We start from the raw sequence: 22,827 nt of genomic DNA on the forward strand, positions 1-22,827 counted from the left end.
AACGACTTACCCAAGCGCACACAGCTGGTCAATGGCAGAGCCGATGCTGAAATCCAGGTCTCCTGGCTCCGGGTCTCTCGCCCTCTTTTCTGTGCCTCCCTAGGGCAGGTTGGGGTGAGCGCTGGTTTGGGAACAGAGCTTCAGAACTTGCCTGGTGCCTGGGAGATGGGGGTGCGGAGCTGTTGACTGTGTGGGAGGGAGGAGGGTACAGAAAGAGTGAAGGAGAGTTTCGAGGATGATGGACAAGTGTGAGACCTCAGCTTCACATCCCCAGTATATTTTAATTGTTTCAGTTTTCAAGCGCCTGCTTCTAAACTAGACAATTTAGCTGTTTTTTTCTAAATATATTTATTTGCAGCATTTTAGATTCAAATGTGTGCTAATTAGTCTGATGACTTTTATTTTGCTAACCACGTTTTCAGAAAGTCAGGAATGAAGGGAAGAAATTTCAAGAGGCATGTGATTTGTTTCAAGGAGAGGGAAGGAGGAGGATATTTTTAGCTTCCCCCTTAAAATCAGTCCTTTGCTTAAAGACCAGTGGTTAGCTATCCTTTGAAGGCAACATCCTCTGCTGTGCCAAAGTCAGAATCCCAATCTGTGCCCCGCAGCTTCTTCCAAAAGCTCAGAGAGATTATCCCTGGAATTTGGAAGGTTGTTCTTAGTTTGATTGGAGCAGGGCAAGGAGAGAGCCCGAGAGAGAGAGTCTTATGTTTTAAGTGGCCTGGCTTTATCGCATGTCAGCTCCCAGCCTTACAACAAAGATGTGTTGACACTTGCTATTCTGAGGGGAGAGATTATGCACATTATTACCAACTGACACATCCATCATCATGACGCCGTGGGTATTACTGCGTATGGCACCGGGCTCAATGCCTCGGAGAGGAAATTTAACAAGCACAACCTTGCACAGTAGATCTTAAGACTAGAAATTGGAGCCAGTGGTGGAAGCAAGCCCACGTGGGCTCCCCAGAGCTGGGATCCCCTGGGTCAGGGACCCAGCCTCGAGGACAAAAGACTCCTTGGTGGGTGAAGGGTCTGCCCCATTGCTCACGGAGCATCACACCCTCCAAGTTCCATGGTTTGCCCTGTCTCAGCCGGGACAAAGTGCTGGGTGGAGTGCTTTCAGAGGCCTGGTGGAGAATGGGGTGCATGGTGGCGTGTGTGTGTGTGTCAGATCATGTGGGGGAACGATGACCCCATCACACAGTGATATAAAAAGTCTCATCTGGTGTGTGGGTGCTCCTGTGAGATCCTAGGGCAGGTTGACTCGTCCTTTATTTTACAGATAAGAAAACTGAAGCTTGGGAACTGGCCCAAAGGTCCCACAAGATGTTAGTTAAAGAGCTGGAATAAAAACCCAGGTTGCTTCATTCTTGACCCCAAACTGCCTTCTCAATTTTACACAAATGTGGGTGGGTCCCCAGAAGGGACCAAATAACTTCAGATCAGCGTGGGGGCTGGCCCGCCCGTAGGAAGGCTGTTCCCAGGCAGAGACCAATTCCCCCGTCTCCTTCCTCTGAATGAGAAGCAGGGTGACAGGTGACCCAAGTCTGCCATCTGCTCTGGGAGACAGTGTTTATGCTGAACACCAACTGCTGGTAAGAGCCCCCAAGCATAAGGATCTTCAGAAAGCCCCCAGTCTTTTGAAGCAGAACTGTTTATCCTACGCATAGCAGTTCCAACAGTGAGAGAGCTTCCTGGCACGTTAAATTATGTCTTACTCAGAGATGAACTCCTCTTGTGCAGACTTTGCAGTCAGGATCTGGGACAGCACCAGCAGGCACATTTGTGACCTGTCTAATCTTTTGGCAGTCCTGGTATCCCCAAAGAGGTGCTTTTTAATATTCATTAAGTCTCCAAGGAGAAGAATGCCTCCAAATATAACCATAGAATCAAATCATTTTATTAATTCTCATAATCAATCAAGCACTAAAGGAAACTTTTCTCAGCCCCAGACTGTGTGTTGCTGTTTCTCTACAACACAGTGGCCTGGTCTTGTGTCTTTTGTGATTCAGAATCAAATTGATGAAGCTAATCTTCCCACTCCCCTCCCCATCCCCAACCTTGGCGAAGTCCAAAGAGAGGCAGGTGCGTTTTCAGTGCAGTGTAAATCCTGTTCTTGTGTGTTTGATTCTGCAAACTCAAACTTCCCTTCTTGTTCTCAGCTGGGAGAGACTAGCAGGAGGGTGAGGCCTGTGGGAAACCCTCCTTCCTTTTTTTTTTTTTTTTAAATTGAAGTATAGTCGGTTTAAAACGTTGTGTTTATTTCTGGTGTACACCATAGTGATTCACACACACACAAACACATATATTAATTTTCATATTCTTTTTTATTATAGGCTATTACAAGATACTGAATATAGTTTCCTGTGCTCTACAGGGAACCTTGTTGTTTATTTTATATTAGTAGTTAGTATCTGCAAATCCGAAACTCGCAGTTTATCCCTCCACACCCCCACCCTTTCCCCGCTGATAACCGTAAGTTTGTTTGTATGCCTATGAGTCTCTGTTTTGTAAGTAAGTTCATTTATGTCATTTTTTTATATTCTCATATAAATGACATCATATCATATTTTTCTTTCTCCGTATGACTTACTTCACTTAGTGTGACAATCTCCAGGTGCGTCCATGTTGCTGCAAATGGCTTTATTCTTTCTGGCTAAGTAGTAAGTAATGTCTGAGTAGTATTCATTCATGTGTATATATACACACACACACATACATACATACATACATATACCTATATGTATATGTATACATATATATATACACACATAAATATATACCATAACTTCTTTATCCAGTCATCTATTGATGGACATTTAGGTTGTTTCCATGTCTTGGCCATTGTAAATAGTGCTATGAACACTGGGGTGCATGTATCTTTTTGAATTAAGGTTCCCTCCTGGTACATGCCCAGGAGTGGGACTGCTGGATCATATGGTAACTCTATTTTTAGTTTTTTAAGGACTCTTCATACTGTTTTCCGTGGTCGCTGTAGCAAACTACATTCCCACCAACAGTGTAGGAAGATTCCCTTTTCCCCACAGCCACTCCAGCATTTACTGTTTGTGGACTTCTTAATGATGGCCATTCTGACTGGTGTGAGGTGATACCTCATTGTAGTTTTGATTTGTGTTTCTCTAATAGTGATAATGAGCATTTTTTCATATGCCTATTGGCCAATGTCTTCATTGGAGAAATGATATTTGTTTCAACCGATTTTTTGATTGAGTTGTTTATTTTTTGTTGTTGTTATTGAGTTGTATGAGCTGCTTTTATATTCTGAAAGTTAAGCCCTCATCAGTCACATCGTTTACAAATACATTCTCCCATTCCATAGGTTGTCTTTTCGTTTTGTTCATAGTTGCTTCCTCCTTAGAATGAAGGATGGAGATGTGCACTGTCCTGTAGACATGGGCTCTGGCTCACATGCAGTTTTTGCGTCCCAATTTCCCAACAAAATGGGGCTGTCTCCATTCATCCCACCTCCCAGATTTCTACATCGTCACCAGGATGACATGTGCCCTTCAGGGCTGCCAAATTTGTCATTGTGATTTTGGAGACAGGTGTTATCCTTTTTTTCCCCCTGGTTGTAAGGGAATCACATGTAGGAAAGTTAGAAATTGCAGGAAAGCAACTCCTTTTCATTCTGTACAGATCCAGGTTAGATACATGCTCTGCCAAGTCACCTCGTGGGTTTTCACTTGTGTATCTTGCTTTATATGGACGAAACTTTTTGAAATTATTCAAAAGCATTCCTCGATAACCTATGAGTAAAGGTGGATGGACAGATACGGCTGCACTGTCCAGTAACGTGACTATATGAGGAGCACTGATCATGGCAGAGTCAGCAACAGACCCACAGAAGCTGACACTGGAAAACGGAAAATGGCTTCTTGTTATTCGTTACTGAGAGAGACCAATAGAAAAGTTTTGTATTTTTCCCTTTTACAAAAAAATGCATTAAGTGATTAAAAAGTATTCCTCTGTCACTTTTTTGTTTTCACATGGTCATATTTTCATTCCTTACTGACACGGTTATATAGATGATATACACAGAGTTCAGAAAAGGAAATATTCAGTCTACATTTCTTTTCTGACCATTATACCTGTTTATTTCATTTCATGGCTATTACTGAAAATAGCCTTTGATCTAAAGGAGGGGGTGTTGACAAATGATCCCCCGCTGGTGTCAGATGCTCCGGGTACGTCGCAGGTTTTCAGCTGGAGAGCAGCCTCGGTCTGAGTCTTTAGAGAGGTGGAGGTGGAGAGTGAGTTTTTAGAAAAGTGGTCCCACTGTGAGACAAGGGGTCTGCCTTTTGGAACCCCTGACATTGGCCCTCTTGAGTTGAGGGAAGCTCTCTGGAGAGGGGGCAGCTGTGAGGTTAACAATCAGGGCCACACACCCAGGGACCATGAGCTGGTGGGAGAGGGGACCTGGGTGACCATCTGCAGCCACTCCGCCTCCTTTCTTTGGCAGGGTGTCGCCCTTGGGAAAGCTGAGAGGAAGGTGCTTGAAGTCATAAATTCAGAAATCTTGGAATTTAGGGCTCAAAGGACCTTCAAATCATTAAGCCCCTCATTTTACAGCTGAGAAATTTGAAGTTGTAGGAGATGAAGTCAGTTGTCCATGCTTGTCTGGGTAGTTCCAGAAGAAGTAGAACTTATACCCAGGTTTCCTGCCTCCCAGACACTGAAAAGCCTTGCACTGCCTCATCCAAGATTTTCCTTTGGGAAACTAGAGAAATTCACAGGGGAGAAGTCCAGACTGGGGGCAAGAAATTGATGTGTGGTGTTTGCAGTTGATAGCTGCAGCGTGGTGAAATTGTGGTTTATGAGGAAACTTCCCACTCCTGGACTTCTGCAAAGTGAGAGAGAACACTGAGTGAAAATGGTTTACCACCTCCTTTTTTTTTTTTTTTTTTTTTTCTTCTTCTCTCACCCACCACCCACCTCTTCCCTCCATCTGCACTTTCGCCGCTCAGAAGCATTTTGCCCTGTGCCTCTTGCCCTCTTGCCTTTCTCGGTTCCTGCCACCTGATAAAAGGAGTGGAGAGAGTGATCTTGAGTCCCGTGGCCATGGCCTTCCCACCAGTGTGCTTGGTGGGATGACAGTATGGCCCTCCCTCACCTCTCAGTGTCCCCGCCTGTAACATGAGGCTCTCCACCACACACTTTAGGCATCAGTTTCCAAACTTCAGTCATCAACACCAAATCATGACTTTTGTTATATCCATACCCCACCTGGACTATTAATATTTTAAATGGGCTCACTCTTAAAATAATTACTTTAGCTTGGTCCTAAGTGATTATTGTCCATGAAATCACATAGACATGTTACATATGTTTTTCTGAACCACATATAAATAGATTTATAACCGTTAAACAATTTTTCCATATTTTACCTAAAATCACCTTGTATACGGAACCATTAAGTTGCAAGAGTGGGATTCCATAGGAAACAAGGAAGAAAATCTCTTCTCCCTTGAACTGTAGGCTCTTCTGCCCCTTGGATACAATTTTGCCAGGTCCTTGTAACTCTCAAGTAATAAAAAACCCTTCTGTGACTGTTAGTCCCAAGAATAATCCCAAATGCAATAATGGAAGTATCCACTTCAGCTTAATAGCAGAAACTCTGAACATCACTTCAGGTTAACGCCTTCCCTCTAGAAGTGCTGCTTCGCCCAAGAAACCAGAAGTGGAGATGGAGGTGTGGCATCGCTGTTTCCCCAGCTTGTACGTCACCTTCTCAGCCTCCCAAACCAGGCTGCTGTTGGTTCTTCCGACAGGTGTGGTGGGGAGAGGGTCGTGGTGCGGGGAGGGCAGGTAAACTCTTGCATGAATGAGACTCAACACCGTCGAGTGTTAGTGCTGCCTGGTCTCAGCATGTGTCTGACGCTGGTCCTTCTCTCTGGCAGGACTGTTGTGGGTCCTTGGGTTCTGCCTCCTCACTTACCTGCAGTAATTTGTTCCCTTATCACAGACGATGTCACCTCAGACTGATCATTGGCTCCTTCTCAGTCCTCATTTCCAGTAGCCTTCACTCCCTGTGGCCCCTTGGACAGAGCCCTTCCCAGTTGGTCCCAGTTGGGCGCCCTTCTGTTGACTCCACACCTGCACCAAAAGAAATGTGACATCCTTTCCTTTGAGAAGCTCTGGGTGCTCTGGCCCAACCCAAAGCAGGCCCTGCTCATGACTCATCCTTCAGGGTGTCCTCCTGACCCCAGTCTCGGACCATGAGTCATTGCGAGGCTTGGGTCGGGCACTGATCTGTGCAGAGATCCTCAGAAATTCCCAGGGCTGTGTGCAAAGCCCTCTAAGTGGTCCCCTAGAGGCCCTTCTTACCTGGTGAGACAGCAGAGGGAAACAGGCCCACAGCACCCCCAGGATGGCCTCCCTCCTCCCCTCCCAGATTGTGGGGATGTGGGCTGGCGGCTCACCTTGGGGACACTTGGTACCCGTACCTTGGTGGCCTTTGGGACCTCCGTGTAATTGGCAGAGGAAGCCCACGTTCACACTGTCACACCCTCCAAAGGTGTTCTGCTGCTCTGCTGCACCAGCACCCAACCCCAAGGCTCCAGAATCCTTCCCTGGAGATGCACAGGACGGTCCCACACAGCGGCCCGGGCTCCTTTGACTTAAGACAACATCTGATTGCCAGGCGAGGGCCAGAGCCCATCAGGATAGCATCTCCTCCCCTTTGTCAGGAGTAGAAAGGCCTCTCAGGTCAAGTCCATTTCATCCTTGAGTCACTGACCCCGTGGAGGTTCCATAAAAAATGCAGCTTTGGTTTTGCCCAAGGGCCTTTTAGTTTTCTAACCGTCCATCATGACAGCTCTCTCTGTCACAGAACAGTCTGTTTCTGTGGTTACAGCCCGGATAGACTGATTAGCGGAGCTCCTGAAGAAGCCCGGTGACACATTTAGGCCTCCGTGGTCTGCTTTCAACCTTTCAGCCTGTTTCCTGAACACAGTCGCATAGCTAGGGAGCTTAGTGGCTTTCAGGCTGGAGCAGAGTGAGGCGACATTGTCCCTGAGTGACTACATCCGTGTTGGTGGGGAGAGAAGCCAGCTTCCCAAACTGAAGACCTCCTGCCTGTCTCAAAGCAGAAAGGAGGCCGTGTCAAAGGGCTTCTTGTTCTTACAAACGGGCTGGTGAGTCCCTGGGGTCCTCTGAAAGGCATCCGTTACATAGCAGAAAGCTCCAGTGCTAAGGAAGAGAAATCCCAGAAACCTGGCAGCGCTGGGGATGGGGGAGAACACTAACTAGCTAACCAGCTGGTCCAGAGGGAGAGGCCTGGGCGCGGCTTGGTCAGTGACGGGAAGGCCTCAGCTGTCTGGGGACTCATCGCTCAGTTGTCCCATTCGATGGTTGGCGGGCAGCATCAGCACTCTATATCTTAAACTAAAGGTACACATTTAAACAGCTTTTACATGCATTTCATGATTCCCAGTTCTAGCTCCGCACACGCAGTCGGAGTCTCCTAGAACTGGGAAGTGACATTATCCCGATCACCAAAGCAGGGCTGATTGCTCTTTCCACATGACTCTTATTTAGCCTTCAAAATCCCCCAGCTGCTTTCTGTGGACCAGAAACCAAAATCTTCACCTGACCAGACAGTGGAGAATAAACAGTAAGTCAAGCACTGGGGAGGGTTCCTCCCTTTCACTCGTTTCCACGTGTTCTGTGTCCTCCGTCCCAAATTCAAAGGCAGGTAGGTTCTAGAACCACTCACATCAGACCTGAGTGCAACCTGTGTCCAGCTCACGATTCACCCCCTGCTCTAGGCGAGTGGTCATTTATACCAGGTGAGGTCCAGTCGAGAGTAAGTGTGGAGCCCAGGACAGCCAAAGGAAACAGGTTCCTTCTTTCTATTTTCCCTGAGCGCATACCTGGACCACAGGCCAGGCTGGAGTCAAGAGAGCAAGGTTCCCCTGTAATTACTGAGCAGCATCTGTCTCCTAGAGGGGTAAGGATTGGGGGATGGGGTCAGAGGTGGGTCAGCTTTAAGAATCTCAACTTCCCGGGGTCTTCCAGAGCCCTCGGAGGCCTGAGTAGGACGCAGCAAGGACCCCCTCAACCCCCCCACCTTAACCTTGGGAGGTTACTTGAAATAAATGAGCCAAGGAGTGCAAAGACTTGAAATCATTCTGTAATGTAAATTGTTTCTGCTTCGCTGCTGAAACTCACAGAGATTTGCATTTTTAGAACTTGACTTCTAATCTTGGCATAAAAGACTTTTTCATCTTGGTTGAATTTTCGACTTTAGGAGCAGGCAGATGAGGTAGTTTCTTTTTGTCTGTCTCTCCCTCCTTCCCTTTTTTTGACCTCAGCTCCTCAGAGAGAACTCCTTATGCTTGGTCGCTATGTTAAAAGGAAAATGAATCAACTCTGAAATACATCTTTTAAGGTTTGCAACTCTCTTTTTTATTTTGATTCACACACACCCTTAGGTAAAGTCATGGACTTTAGTTCATTTGTTGGGAACTAAGGTTTTGTGGTAGAAGAACTTGGCTCCTGGAATGTGACTGGGAAGATGGGCAGGGCCACCTTGGGTTGGAGCCGGGCGCTGCCCAAGGCATCTTTTCCGGCAATGCCTTGTGGTCGCGCATTCGCTTTGTCTTCCTCGCTTAGCCATCTGTGCCAGGCCTCTGCATTCACTACGGTGACCTGCCCTGGTGAAGTTCACAGTCCCACTGAGTGAACACAGTGACAGTGCAGCCCAAAAGGGCAAGCAGAAGATACCCAGAGTACAGAGGAGGGGGCAGCTAACTTCACCTGGGTGAGCCCAGGAACTCCGACTTGTCAAGGATGAGGGAGAAGGAGTCCATCCAGGAGAGAAAAGAAGGGAGGGGAAAACGGCGTTGGCGTGGTGGGGGGTGGGCAGTGGCAGGCCAGGTCCATGCGAGAGAGCAGGAGTGGTCCGGGGGTGCAGGATGAGTGTAGGTAAACCTTAAACAGAGGAGGAGAGGGCACAGTGGGAGGTGACGCTGGAGAGCCTGGGGAAGCCCAGACCGTGAAGATCCTCACATGTGCTGAGCTGAGGAGGTGGCCACGCGCTGCCGAAAGGAGCCTTTGAAAACTTGCGTAGAGTGGAACTAAATCTTCAGTTTTGGAAACTGGAATGGGGAGGGTGGATTGAAAGGCTGAGAGCCTAGAAACAGTGACTTAGCCAAAACCTCTCGAAATCAAGGCCTGAGGCCAGGGTTGAACTGTCACTAGTTCTTGGGGAAGGAGGTGCCAGCCCAGGGCAGTAAGGATGAAGGGAAGGGGCAGTGAGGCCAGGAGACCTGCCAGATGATGCAATGCAGTGTTTGGCCCTGCTGGGTCCTGCTTCACTAGGAGCCACGCAGACAGCAGCACGGGTGCCGGGCACTCTGGACCCTCCCCCCCCCCCCCCCCGGAAAGTCTGCACGGAGGGACTCTACCTTGACATAGACCGTGGAAGAGAGAAAAGAAGGAGGATTTATTTGCCCGGCTCTCTCCTGATTCCTGCTTCCCTTTGGCCCTTGTTCACCTCCCGGGGAACTAGCATCCCTGTACTCTGGGATGCTGTTTGAGGATGGATGCCAGTGGTCCGCAACCTGTACCCCACCATCCCTGGTGTAGCTTCGTCCCAGTCTGACAGTGGAGGGCAGCCTGGCTTGTGTGAGCACCAGCCGAGAAAGACAGAGGAGAACAGGCAGTCCGGGGACTCTGAGAAGGCTCATAAGGGGTGTCACCGCTCAGACCAGGAGCTCCGCACAGGGATTACGACAGCGGTCCAACCAGGATGCCAAAGTGAACAGAGAAGGCTGGTGTAGAGAAAGATCTGTAAGATCTTCATTCAGTAGAATGGGCACGTCCCAACCCCAAGCTTCCAAGGAGTTACGTCACAGGATCAGTTAGTGATGGCTTCCGTGGCTAGTTTTCGGCCAGGCATACTCTGTGGCTTTGTGTTTCCTAAAGAAAACATATGATTCATCATTGTATATTTGTAAAACTAGGGAATAAACCAATTTCTGTATTTGTTGGGGAGAAAGAGGAAGCTACCACTTTAAAAATAGGTTTTAAAAAATCTTGGTGGTGAAAATATAGAATCTGGTCACAGGTGTACTTGTCAGGATGGTTTCTGCTGAAAGGAGAGAAGCCCACCTTCCCCGGCTTAGGACTGGGGGACTCTGAGAACCCAGGGAAGGGCAGGCGTGCACTGGGCAGAGACGTAACAGGAACTATGGGCGGAGACCCTGCCAGGACCTGCACTCTCACACTTGGCCTTCTCTGCTTGAGGACTTTCTTTTCTCTGCTGGAGCCTGACCTTGGTGTGGCCAGACGGGTGGTTGCTTCAGCAGCCTGGTTTCAAACTCACTGCTTTGACCCTGGAGGGGGTCAGTTCTTGACACCCATCCCGCCCTCCCTCGGGAGGATGCCCGCTGGCTTGGCACTCCCCCCATGCTCTCCATGGACCAACCAACTCTGGGCAGGGCTACAGAATGATTATGTTTTAAAAGGGCAGGTCGCAAGGAGCCATATGCTGAGGGGAGTGGAGTCCAGGAGAAGGAAGGGGTGTGCGTATCTGCCATGGGGAGCAGGGATGTTGATGGGGATGGATGATATCCATTGCAGCCAAAAGCCCAGCAGACTACCATTTGCCAGAGAACATTCCTGTGTCCCTAATTAACCAGCTGGGAAAGAAAAACTCTCCAGAGTCTGCAGTTCTGCCTTCTCCCTGTTGACGACTCATGCGAGTGTTGCTTTCAATTGAATTGTTTCCCTACAGCTCGCTCTTCAAGCTCTTACTATCTTCCGGCCAGTTTGGCCAACAGAGCTGCTCCAGCTACAGTCTTAAGCACTGAAAGCCCAGCTTCTTTACTCAGCAGGTTCTCTCCTTTTCCTCAGCATCTTCCCTTCCCCCGCCTCCTAACGAGTTTAGGAAGGTTTAAATGAGTTTAGGTAGATTTAAATTTTAATCAGTTTGATTGGTTCTTTTTAATGGGAATTTAAATTGATCCGGAGACTGAGCGCATTAAGGGGCGGCGTGCTGCTAGCTGGGACCTTTTGGAAGCACATCTCCCCTGCAAACCCAGGTGGTCACGTGCTGCGGTGTGATTACTGCACGCAAGCCCCCTGTGACTGTGTCTGGACAAATTTGTAGGTGATGGGGTTTATGGAGTAGATAATTTTCCTTGACTTTGGTCTCTTATGTTAGCGAAGGGAAGATACTGATTCAGTTCTTGGATCAACAGGACACCCAGTTCTGGGGTGTCACCCTGACCCTGGGCCTGGATGTCCAAAATCAGGGAGGGGAGGGGTCTGCTGGAGAACATCGTCACCCTGCACACACACTCTTCTCCACTTAGGGTCTTCCTGTGGGTTGGGGAAAGGCAGGCAGGACCATCATGCTTAATTTATGAAACCTCAGTGCCTTATTTCTTAAACACAAAAGATAATAGTATTCACTGAAGAGAGAAGGGGTTCCTTTGAACCTCTTTATGGCAAGAACCGAACCCTCCAGTGAGATGGCAATGGTGCAGGTTTTGGCATCATACAGACTGGTTTCTGGTGTTTTGTTTTGGGTTTTTTTGTTGTTGCTGCTGTAAATAGCATGTATTTAAAATTTTTCCATTTTAATTGTGAAATATATCAAATATATCCACCACTCAGATGTATAGAGGTTAATATTGTACAATAGTTTAGCAGAAAAATGATACATCACAAACATCATTAAAGCTCTGTCCACCTCCCCAAACCCTCCCACCCCTCCTCAGTAATCAGTAGCCAGAAGTTGGTGTCTGTCATCCTCTTGCCTGTTTTTGTAGTTCACTCCCATTGTCTGTATGTAAAAACACTGCACAGTATTAAATAATACCGCTTTGCCTGGTTAAAAAATGGCATCAGGCCATACAAATTCTTCTGCAGTCAGTCCCAGCACCGCTGCTTTCTTGTAGGAACAGTGGACAAGTTGTATCACCTTTTTGAGCTGCAGGGAGATTGTTAAGAGGTTGGTTGTGTTCGTCTTGGCACTGGCCAGGTGAGCGAGGATCAAAGCCTGGAGAGGAGGAGACTGTTTGAAACTACAGAGGCAGAATCAGCCGGGCTTTGTGGCTAATTTGATGTGTGGAGTGACAAGTGTGATTGTGGTGCAGGTGCCTGTCGAGGAGAGGAATGCCAGTCCCCTAGGTCAGGAGCCCAGGGTGGGGGGCTGCTGGTCTGGGAGAGCAAGGCAATGGATTCCCCTTCTGAGTTGGAAGTGCCTGCAGCACACCCAGGTGGGGAGATTTAGGAAGCAGTTGGATTTGGGGACCCAAAATCTGAGCAGTGGTTCTGAGCTGGAGATGCCTCTTTGGGATCCTTCGGGAAGGAGGGGCGGCTCAGCACACGTGGCTCCGGGCCACCTTTACCTGGGCTCGTGGCTTGGTTCACCCTCGCCAGATTTCTTCAGAACTCCAACAAGTGGCAACAAGAGACCTGGGGTAGAATCACCTCATTGTTACGGCAACTTGAAAGGTTAGGGTTGTGTTTGAAAGGGTTTTTTTTGCCCTCTAATAGCCTGTTGTGATTTTCTCGTTCATGAAATTACATAAATCCCTCTGAAGGGAATTTCTGCTTGCAGACTTGGCGGTGCCTTATTGTGAGTAAGTTCATAGACTTTATCAGCCTTGGCGTGTACTTCTCTGTACCTGCCTGAACGTGCGCCCCTGTCGCACTTCAAGGAGCCCCACCCAACCTATCCTGGGATGGGTGGCAGCACACGTGTCTCCCAGCAGACGCTCCCTTCCCAGGCGTTCTGTCTGGGAACCCTAACCTCCCGTGTTCCTCTCCATGACAGGACGAGAGGGCCATTCATTGTTCTGCCTCGTCACTCGTGTCACTCACTGCGGACCTGGTTTGGGGGCTGTTGGTCCCTCCTCACTAGTTAGTAGCTGACTTTTCACAGGGAAATGTCTCTTTGCTTAAAGAAAACACTCCTGCTTCTCCCTCACCCCTGGCCTCACCCCTCCCCCTGCGGGCAGCCCAGCACGTTGTCCTGACCGGCCTCCCTCTAGGTGGTAGGCAGCCACCCAGAGGAGCCCAGATAAAAGTGTCTGGCAGGATGGGGGAAGTTTGGGCAGCAGCTAGTATTGTAAGGTCCCAGAAAGACCTGGGGAATGGAGGAAAGGGAGCAGCCGAGGATGGGCTGGGACCTGGGAGCAGCTCTGGGCCCTGGTTTTCCCGCTTCTGTCTGCCTGCTTTCTTTTCTCTTTCTCTTCATCTCCCTCCTCCTCCTCTTTCTCTTCACTTCTTTCAGGCTCCCTCCTCTCCCCATCTCTCCCCTATCAGTCTCTTCTCCCTCCCCTGTCCCCTTCTTTCTCTCTCCCCCTCCTCTCTCTCCCCTTCCCCCTCCTTCTTCTCCCCTTTTGTTTCCTCTCCCCCTCCCCTCCTCTCCCCTCCCCCTCTTTCCCCTCCCCCTCTTTCCCCTCCCCCCTCTTCCCCTCCCCCCTCTTCATCCTCTTCCCTCTTCCTCCTTCCCCCTTCTCTCCACTCCTTCCCCTCCCTCTTCTCCTCTCCTCCTCCACCTCCCCCTTTTCTCTCCCCCTGCCTTTCTCTCTCCCTCTCCCTCCAGCTCCTCTTCTCTTTCCCCGCCTTCTCTCCCTGTTCCTCCTCTTCCACCGTCCCTCCCCACCCCTGTTCTCTCTAGATCTCTCTTATTACCAACTGTCCATATTCTCCCCTCCCCTCAGCTCTAACCTGGTTCTCTTCTCACCCCCACCCTCCAAAACAGGCAGCTGACGTCCTCAGAACTTGTATCTGGCCTGTAATTGCCTAGACTCCAACACTGCATGGCCTTATTGCACTAAAGCCCGTGGCCGTCTGGCAGGCCTCTATGTGTGTGCAGGATTCTCAGCTCCCGAGATGGGGTCTGATTGGCTCAGCTCACCTTCCTGATCCTGGCCAGCCTGGGGATGGGTCCCCCTCAGGTCAGGCACACCCTGGGCCAGTCAGCAGTGGCAGGGAGTGGGCAGGGTTCCAGAAGCCCCTGCCTACCTACCAGGGGCTGTGGGTGGGGATGGAGCCCCTGCGAAGGAGGTTTGTGGGCACAGGAGTAATCAGGTACCTCTAGCACAAGAACTCTGCCATGGACCCCCTTCAATTAGCTCACCCCAGGGAGTGGTCCTAAATTTGGCTCAATCTTTATATGAAAGCTCATGGTTTAAAAACTGTTCCTAGTCACCTCTGTGCTAATTGAAGGGTATACATCTCTGAAGTAATGAACTTAGCATCTTCCAGCCATGCCAAACATGCCATGAAATTAGACTTTCAGTCAAAGCGTTCATTTTATTCATACGGTAGAGTGCAGGGATGGACTTGGTAGATCCCAAGCAGAATCATCCAGTGCTTATAAAAGGTAGCATATGGGCTATGGTGTTTTTCCAGTCATGAAGACTTTTTGATACATGATTTGAAACATGTATCCCCTGAAATTTTGTAACATTCTCACTGTGGAGGTGGAGACAGAGGGCGCACCGTGAACCCGACTCATGATGCCAGGGGAGCTGCCCCGCCCCCAGGGATGCCACTGCCCCTGCTGCCATCAGAGCCGGCTTCCTGGTCCGTGCCCTGTGTGGCTCTGCAGCTGCTGACACCACACCCGCATATCCCTCAAGGTCTTAAGTCACAAAACTGGCTATTATTGCACTCGCCTGGAGTGTGTGAAAACAGGCTTCCAGTGGAAAAACCTTGCCCCACTTTTATACAACTGGAAAACATTACAGAACTTGAATCTTTCAAACATCAAAAAAAAAAAAAACAAAAACAAAAAAACAGACGGCAACCCACAAAAATCCAGCTTGTGTAACTTAGTCACACGGAAACTTGAAGAGGAACGGAGTGGGACCTTGCTTCCGCTTTGCAGGTGGTTTTGATTTAGAAAATGTGCCTCGAAGTTCAGTGCCTCCAAAGGCAGAGGAGAGGTTTGGTCTTGCTTCTAAGAAGAGTAAAACTACTCCTGACTGTTTCAGGGCTCAGCAAAGTTTACATTTAATCTCTTTTCCACCTTTGTCTACCTGGATACTCTCATGGTCTCTCCATCTGCTGAATCAATCAGTGTGCATTGTGGGAAACTCTCATCTCCCCATGATCCGAATTAGGTGGGATCCAGTTCTGACAACATGAGTTAATCATCACTAGAAATACTGGTAAGAGCTGAGGATGTTTGTGTTCCTCGGGGACAGCTTAGCGTCTCCAGATAAATATTCCAGTCCAACTGACTGTCTTCTCTGAGCTCTCCTTCCCCAAACTTCCTCCCCCGTAAGGAGGATAAGCCAAAAGCAAAGTGTTGGGTCCCCTGTAATTTACAAGGCGAGGACAATACTTTAAAACAATTGGCCTTGAGCTATCCTTGGTTGCTAGATAATGTTTCTTGCAAAATTGTGCAGCATTAACATGACTATTTTTGCTCTCAAAATCCAATCAGATCACTTTCAAAAGAAGTTTTAGGAGTTGGATTGCCAAACTCCTGCAATCTCCACATTAAGAATGCCTACCTCTGTGGCCTCCAGCTATGAGACAGGTTGTTACCAGAATAAAAAGAAAAGAGAAACACCTTCTCCTTATGTCCCTTCTGCAGAATAAGAAGATGTACTTGGACATCATTCACACGTACATGGAAGTGCACGCGACGGTTTATGGCTCCAGCACAAAGAACATTCCCAGTTACGTGAAAAACCATGGTATCCTCAGTGGACGCGACCTGCAGTTTCTTCTCCGAGAAACCAAGGTAAGTTTTTGGTAGTTTTGTAAAAATTCATCAGTGATGTGTGGAGGTTTGTTTCTGCTATTGTTGAAAATGAGATAAGAATCTTCCAGGCTTTCTTTTCACTGGTAACACTGATATTAGGTCATTTCTGGGCAGTGGTTTTTCTGGACAAGTTGTAGCTTTAAAGTCAGCAGATTCTGGAGGGAGGTTGCTAACTTTTAAAGCTTATTTACTGAGAGAACCTGCTTTTTGCCAGCTCGCGTCAGGGGCTGGGGACACGGTGGCAAACAGGAAAGGAAAGGGATCTGACCTTCTGAAAGCTGCAGCTTTCCAGCAAGCCTGGGGCACTGAACTTCCCGCACCTCCCCACTCACCTCTGTTTGAGGAATCAGTCCCCCAGCTAACTTTTCAATCCTACCTCCTCATTCAGAAAGTTTGTACTGGATACCAAAGAAGTTCAGACAAGGGAAGAGTCCGTTTGGGCTCAAGGAGCAAGGAAGGCATCCTGAAAGGTGTAAGTGATGAAAGATGGGTGGGGCGTGGATGCACCTGGCATTTGGGACTGATGGGAGTGAGGGTCAGGTGGCGGAAGTGGAGATGACACATTTGGGAGGGTCCAGGGACCAACCCAGTGAGTCTAAGCGTTGGGAAATAGTGGGAGATTTGACAAGGGGCTGAGGGTCTTATTGTCACAGTCATAGAATTCAGACCCTGTGGTGGACGTGGCTGCTGCTGGAGGGTTGTTTTAGTAGCGTGATGCACATGGTGTTTGCCACCGTCGCGGAGTCCACCCAGTGACCTCCATCATTTTGCCATGGGCACACCCAGTGGAGTTAGCAGGTCTGCAGAGAGACTTGAGTTAGAGCTTGAAGGGTCAGCTGGCACTTTATTAAACTCCCTCATGTTTATTAATAAGCTCTTATTTATGAATTTTACACATATTTATTGAGCAGCTCTCATGTGCCAGGCATTGGGCAAGGGATACCAGAGTGAAGTAAACAAGTGTGATTCCTGCCCTAGTGTCTCCTCAGGCAGAAGGAAGCTCGTTATCTGTAGTGAATTTTGCAGCTCTGGTCCCTGGCCGACTGCATCCTCTTTTTCAAGGTCGGGGAGGGAGGCTGGTTGGACGTCCGTGCTGTGGTAGCATTTCTAGTTTTTGTGTGTGATGCTGTGATTCTGGAAGGCATCTTCACATAGCCTGTCCTGTTCGCTTCTCACAACAGCCTTAAGCGGTAGACAGGGCAGGTGTTACTGTTAACTTTATTTTTTTTAATTTCATTTATTTTTCATACAACTTTTAAAGGTCCCTTTCCATTTATAGTTATTACAAACTATTGACGCTATTCCCCATGTTGTACACTGTATCCGTGAACCTATCTGACACCCCATAGAGGGGTGTTAACTTTATTATAAATGTGAGGAAACAGACCAGAGAGTTGGGTTTGTCCAGTTACTCAGGTCACCTTGGAGGTAACCTTGACTCATGATTTTTTTTTTATTATAAATGAAAGCTTGTCTAGGCCCTCAATGTACCATCCTCATGAATAAACATAGAAACTTAAGAATATTCAGTGGATACTCAGTGGCCAAAAGAATCTGCATCTGCTGTCTGCCTCAGTTCCTTGTACGCAGAAACATTTGATCATTCTGCCTTGCAGTCTTGTGTGGGATGCCCTGGATAAATTAGTTTGAGAAGTTATTTTTCTCCTTAGCCAAAGATTTGGATCTGGGTTGTTTAATTAAGATTGTATGTCCTTACAGGGTCATCGGCAGTGATGACGGTGGCCATCCTGGAGTGAAGGGCTCTCTCCAGTTTGCGCTGTTCACCTTCTGCCTTAGGATGACATTTTCGAATCATTTGAATGTCCGGCCTCTTAACGGCAATGGTATTTTTGCCATTGGCCTTGTGTTACTTTTCCCCGCGTCAGATTGCGGGAGAGGCTCACGCTCCTTTAAAATTACATCTGGCAGCTCTGGTTTTCAGCAGCGTGTCATCTGTCTTGCACGCTTTTATTAATCCAGCCTTGTAAATGACTCAGCCCTGCAAATCTTAAAAGAGTTCTTACTTACCCACCATCCACGTACCCCATCAGAGAATGGGAAATAGGCTGAATCTGAGGTCCCTGATGTCTGAGAGGAACAGAGAAGGGATCTGGAAGGCCCAGGCTGTGATGTCGGAGATTGCCCAAGAACCTAGGATGATGGCTGGAATTTTGAGCGTAAGGGGCATCTGTTTATCCTTGAAAACCTGGTACCTTCCAAGGATGTCCTGATCCCATTTTGTATTGCCTGTTCATCTGACTAGAATATAGTAAAGCACTCTGAGTGGAATTATGGCTAAAACAGTTGGCAGATATGATGAAAATGAGTCAGTGTATCGCCGAGACGCCCCGTATACCCAGGACACAACAGCAAGCACTGAAACGAATGAATCTTGGGCTTTGGGATAATAACACTAAAGACTAGTCAGGCTTTGCATTTATAAACCTTTCTGCCTCTCACTCCTTCCTCCATGTCTCTGAGCAGTTTAAAAGTGATTTATTCCAATCCACATTGAAAATGGAGACCTGGGGATGCGGAGAAGCCAACGCGTGTGGAGTGGATGGAATTTGCACACTCCTCAGTCTCGTTATCAGAGAGGGAAGCCAGGCAGGTGCCCTGTGAGGTTTAGAGACAGGTGGACATGATTGATGCATGATCAGCTTCTGACTCATTATTTTTCTTTATGAGCCATCTTTGAATCTCTGCACCCAGCCCAGGAAACCCTCTGCTCAGCAGAATTTTGCCCCTGCGTGTCATTAGGGGCCCAGGTGCCATTAGCAGGCTCCTATGAAGACGGAGGAGGAATTCAGTGTAACCCTCGAGTCAGGGCTCTAAGAGCTGAGAAGTTGTTGAATCTAGAAGACTCTTCTAATAGGCATGTAAATTTCGATAAATTCATTATTTATCAAAGGACCACAGACCAGTCATTCAGGCCAGCAAACCCCAGGAGTGCAATTTAAGCTAGTAAGCACGGACTGACTGGGACAGTGCATTGTATTTTTGGCTTAAATCTCCATCTCTTCTAATGCACTTGCTTTCTTCACCTGCCTCATGTGAACCTCTTCGTGACCACCTCCCACAGCCTAACCAGGGGACTTTCCTTCTAGCAGTGGGCATTCGCATCCTACACTGGGTTGGAGGAGCGTTTGGAGTGAGTCCAAATGGGTACCTCTCTTTCTTACAGTCAGAGTTGAGAACAGAGTCCGACTGTGGGAAAGCAGAGGAATTAGCAGCTGCTGGTGCTGTTGTGCACACCCTTTCCCGCCGGACCTCCGGTCACTCCCCTCCAGCCCTTGGGTAGGGTGTACGACCCTGTTTCCCGACCACGGCAGCTCATCAGCTTCGCTATAGAAGGCCAGGCAGGGTTGGAAGAGACGCAGTACGTACTACTGTCCCTGTCCCAGCCCATCCTGGTGTCTGATCCTCACCCCTGAATCAACCGTGACTCTTCCCATGAGCTTGGGGTTGGTTGCACAAACTCTCAAAAGCCCGGGGCTCCACGCAGCCCCCGCCAGTAGGCCAGTCTCCCGTGCGTGACAGCAGAGGGGCTCTGCTTGTTCTGTGGACAGATGCCTTCTCAGGGCATGGCTTGTAGAGGCCTTCAGATAATTGTGTAGAGAGGAAGGAAGGAGTCAAGGTGATATCCACTGGTCATCTGGTATCTTGCGGCCACGCCCCCCGGGGGGGTATTTCTTGCTTTCCTCCTGCGTTTGTGCCTGAATCTCCAAGATCTCCCCATCAAGGGACCCTTCCATTCTCATACCCCATGCCTGCCTCTCCATGGTGTTGCCCACCCCCCAGGCCCTGTGAGAAAGAGCCCAGAGTTTGCTTACTGACGGAGCAATCAGTCCTTCATTTCTCTTTAAGATACTGAAACATTCGCCCTCAGGCCATCAAGCAGATTTCATCCTAGTGAAATCTAACTAACTTGCATACACATACATATGCATACACGTTTCCTCCCACATACATATGTAGACTGAAGAGGGTGTAGCGATGACTCCATAACCTCTCCAACTTCAAGAACAAAAGGACATCTCACACCCAAATGCGCACAGGAACATTCAGCCTCTCCTCACCAGATCTAATCTGGTGATATTTATTCTTCTGCTTGTTTACCTGACAAATGTGTATTAAGTACGGAATATATTCCAGGACTTAGGCTAGGCGTTCTGGACCTGGGGATGACTAAGGCGGTAGTGCCCCCAGGAGTATACAGGTGTGGTGGAGCACGCAGACAGGTAAACAGGTAGCTGTAACAGTATGAAAAGTATACAGGTAGGAGAGGTAATAATAAATGTAATAAGAAATAGTGAAACAGCAAAAACAAATAATGAAAGATAATAATAAAGAAGGACAAAACAAAACCTCACTGGGATGCTGTAAGCAGGGTCAACCATTCAGTTGTGGACAATGTTGGGAAGCTGTTGAAATAGCAGGCCACGCCCACTGCGGAGGGCAGGAATGAACCGTCACATTGTCATACATTCATCACATTCATATTCTTATGGTGCCCATGACTCCAGGGTTTCATGCAACGGCCGTTTTCTCTAACACTTAACCTGTGCAAAGCCCTTTCTGTGAATTACCTGTTCATCACAAAAGTCCTCGGACCTCGGTACCATGAGGACTCATCTTACTGTGGCAATGAGTAGGCGGTGGTGCTGCCTCTCTGCTGAGAGCTGGGGCGGTTAGCCTGGTGTGGAGCTGGGGTGAGAGAGGGATGGTCAAGGAAGGCTCCTCCAGGGAAGTAATGCCTGAGCTGCCCTGTAATGGTAAACATTCATGCCGCACAGCTGACGACGGTCAGCATCTATAATTTTACACATATCTGCATATTCTCTTTCTCTCCATCTCCACGTTAATGCATTTGCAGAGCAAAGTGTAGTGCATTGGACTCTGTGCTGGGAATTCTAAATGACTGAAGTGCGAGGGCTTTGGGTCTTGAAGTTGTTGCATTTGGTTCTGTTTTATTTCTGGAAGGCTGCTTAGGTAGCTGGGCATGGTCTGGGGGTCTACCCAGTGAGCAGGTCTCCAGGAAATAGCCTTTGATTTAGCATCCAATTCTGACTGACCTTGGACATTGAAACATGCTTGACAAGTATCACTGTCTTTACCTCCTTTGCCCTTGTAGCTTTTTATGAGAGACGCTTCTGGTCGTGTAGGTTAGAGTCTTGAGGAGCCCATGGGAAGGTGTAGCCAAACATATAGGGGAGAGATTTTGGCCACTGTTGTCTCTTCTTCAGCACTGGGTGCAGAAGAGAAGACAGATGTCCAGAGAGGGACCCTTCAGGCTACATGAAAGTGTCACTTCTCAGGAAAATAAATTTTCTCCATACCCAGCCTTTGTATGGATTCTTTATAAAGATATAAAAGGGATACCTGTTACTAAAGATGTAATAATTCCCAATCATTATATGAAGAATAAACAAGTAGGGCTTAACCATAGCAGCTCATGGGACCTGCCTTTCCATGACACAGTCACTGTAAACCGTGTCCTCTCTTCTGATGGACGCCCTGCTCCGTTTTTCAGTCTAGGTACCTTATGAAACACTGAGGATTCATAAATACACGTACAGGTGCTGAGCATCTCATAAAAGCCTACCACCACAACTGCCGCACACCCAGACTGGCTAGACCACGCAGGGTTATAGATGTGCAGCGGCATGCGAAGTTGAGCGTCAGTCTGAACCTGGACTAGCGTTCAAGTTCATTTCCTATGTGCCCAGACCTTAGAATCCATCCCTTCCGTCAAACACCTCATTTCATCCTCACAGCATCCCCAGGAAATAAAGCACGATTATTTCCAACCCTTTGCACCTGAAAAGACAGGTTAGAGAGCTTGTGTCAACCTTGACTACGGCCCATAGCTGGAGAGAATGCATTATAAATGGACCTCAGACTGTCCACTGAAAGAGGCATGCTACAGTTTCCCACAGTTGCAGAGCCAGGAGGTGATGTGATCAACGCCTGACTCCCAAGCTTGTGCTGTTAATCACCATGCTGTCCTCATCACTTTGTGCTCAGAATCAATTTAGGGGATAAGCTGAAGCTGATTTGTTGCTCAGAGTCGCCCCACCAACTTGGCTAATTAAAATGAGTCAGGAAAGTGTCCACTGGGCAGGTAGTCTCCTGTTTTTGATAATTTTTGATGTTCCCCATCCAGAGGGACTGGAAACGGATCACACCCATGGATTCTCCCTAAGAATGACCTTTATCCACGTTTAAGGGATTCTTGGCTAAGTACTCCACCTAGGGGTTTAAACCAGCATCATTTCTCCTTTCACGCAGAGTGAAAATCGGAGTGGTTTTACTGAGCTCTGTCGATGCATAAGGATGTCCCAATCCTGCGCCACCAATGAAAACGTAGGGGGCTTCCTTAGTTCTCTGTTCCTGAACTAACGTTCAGGAATTCCGTTTCGGAGCATGTCATTCCTCTGTTTAGAAATGCTCATGGATGGAGTAGAAATGCAGCCTTGGAGGCGGTCTGTCATCTGGAATGCCCTCCTTAGATGCTGGGCTTCTGAGAGCCAGATGAAGTATCAATAAAACATGCCTGGGTTCCTCCTGCCGAGTTAAGCGCCTGCACTTGAACGCATTCTTGTGGTGTCTCCTGCCCACACGCTAAGGAAATCTGTAAGTGGGCGGGATAACTCGGGTGGGATGGGGATTTAGGGGAAAAGCACTTCAGTGTGGTTAAGGGCCCAGTGTGTGGCAGGGCCGGAAGCACTCAGAAGTTCACAGAATGCCCTTTGGTGATGATGGGCTGTCTCTGCCCATCCTGCTGTCATTCAAACCTCAAGTGTGCTGTCTGACCTTCATACATCTGCTCCATTATAATGTCCCAGGTAATAAGTACCACAGAAAGCAAGGGGAAAAATTGCCTATTGACAGCAGTGGCAAAGAACCATTAGTTTGGTGTTTCCAGCTAATGCATTTCCTGCAATCCTGACTAGCGTGACGAGAAAACTCCTTGCCAAAAAGTTGTGTGGGTTTTGTTGAAGCTTCATTCTGAAATGGTGAGGCTTTGGAGAGTTAGCCTAAAGTGTTTATTTTATGTGCACTGA

General features: G+C 48.2%; 1 protein-coding gene across 7 annotated transcripts in view; it reads left to right on the top strand.

Moving 5' to 3' along the window:
• MGAT5 (alpha-1,6-mannosylglycoprotein 6-beta-N-acetylglucosaminyltransferase) overlaps window positions 1-22,827 on the top strand; it is a 333,558-nt gene that overhangs the window by 269,588 nt on the left and 41,143 nt on the right. For all 7 annotated transcript variants that reach the window (XM_074363551.1, XM_074363550.1, XM_074363548.1 and 4 more), the window contains one exon: window positions 15,590-15,739. In XM_074363551.1, coding sequence (XP_074219652.1) covers window positions 15,590-15,739 — 150 coding nt within the window. The remainder of the gene's footprint in view (window positions 1-15,589; window positions 15,740-22,827) is intronic.

Source organism: Camelus bactrianus, chromosome 5 (assembly GCF_048773025.1).
Source record: "Camelus bactrianus isolate YW-2024 breed Bactrian camel chromosome 5, ASM4877302v1, whole genome shotgun sequence".
Taxonomy (NCBI): Eukaryota; Metazoa; Chordata; class Mammalia; order Artiodactyla; family Camelidae; genus Camelus; species Camelus bactrianus.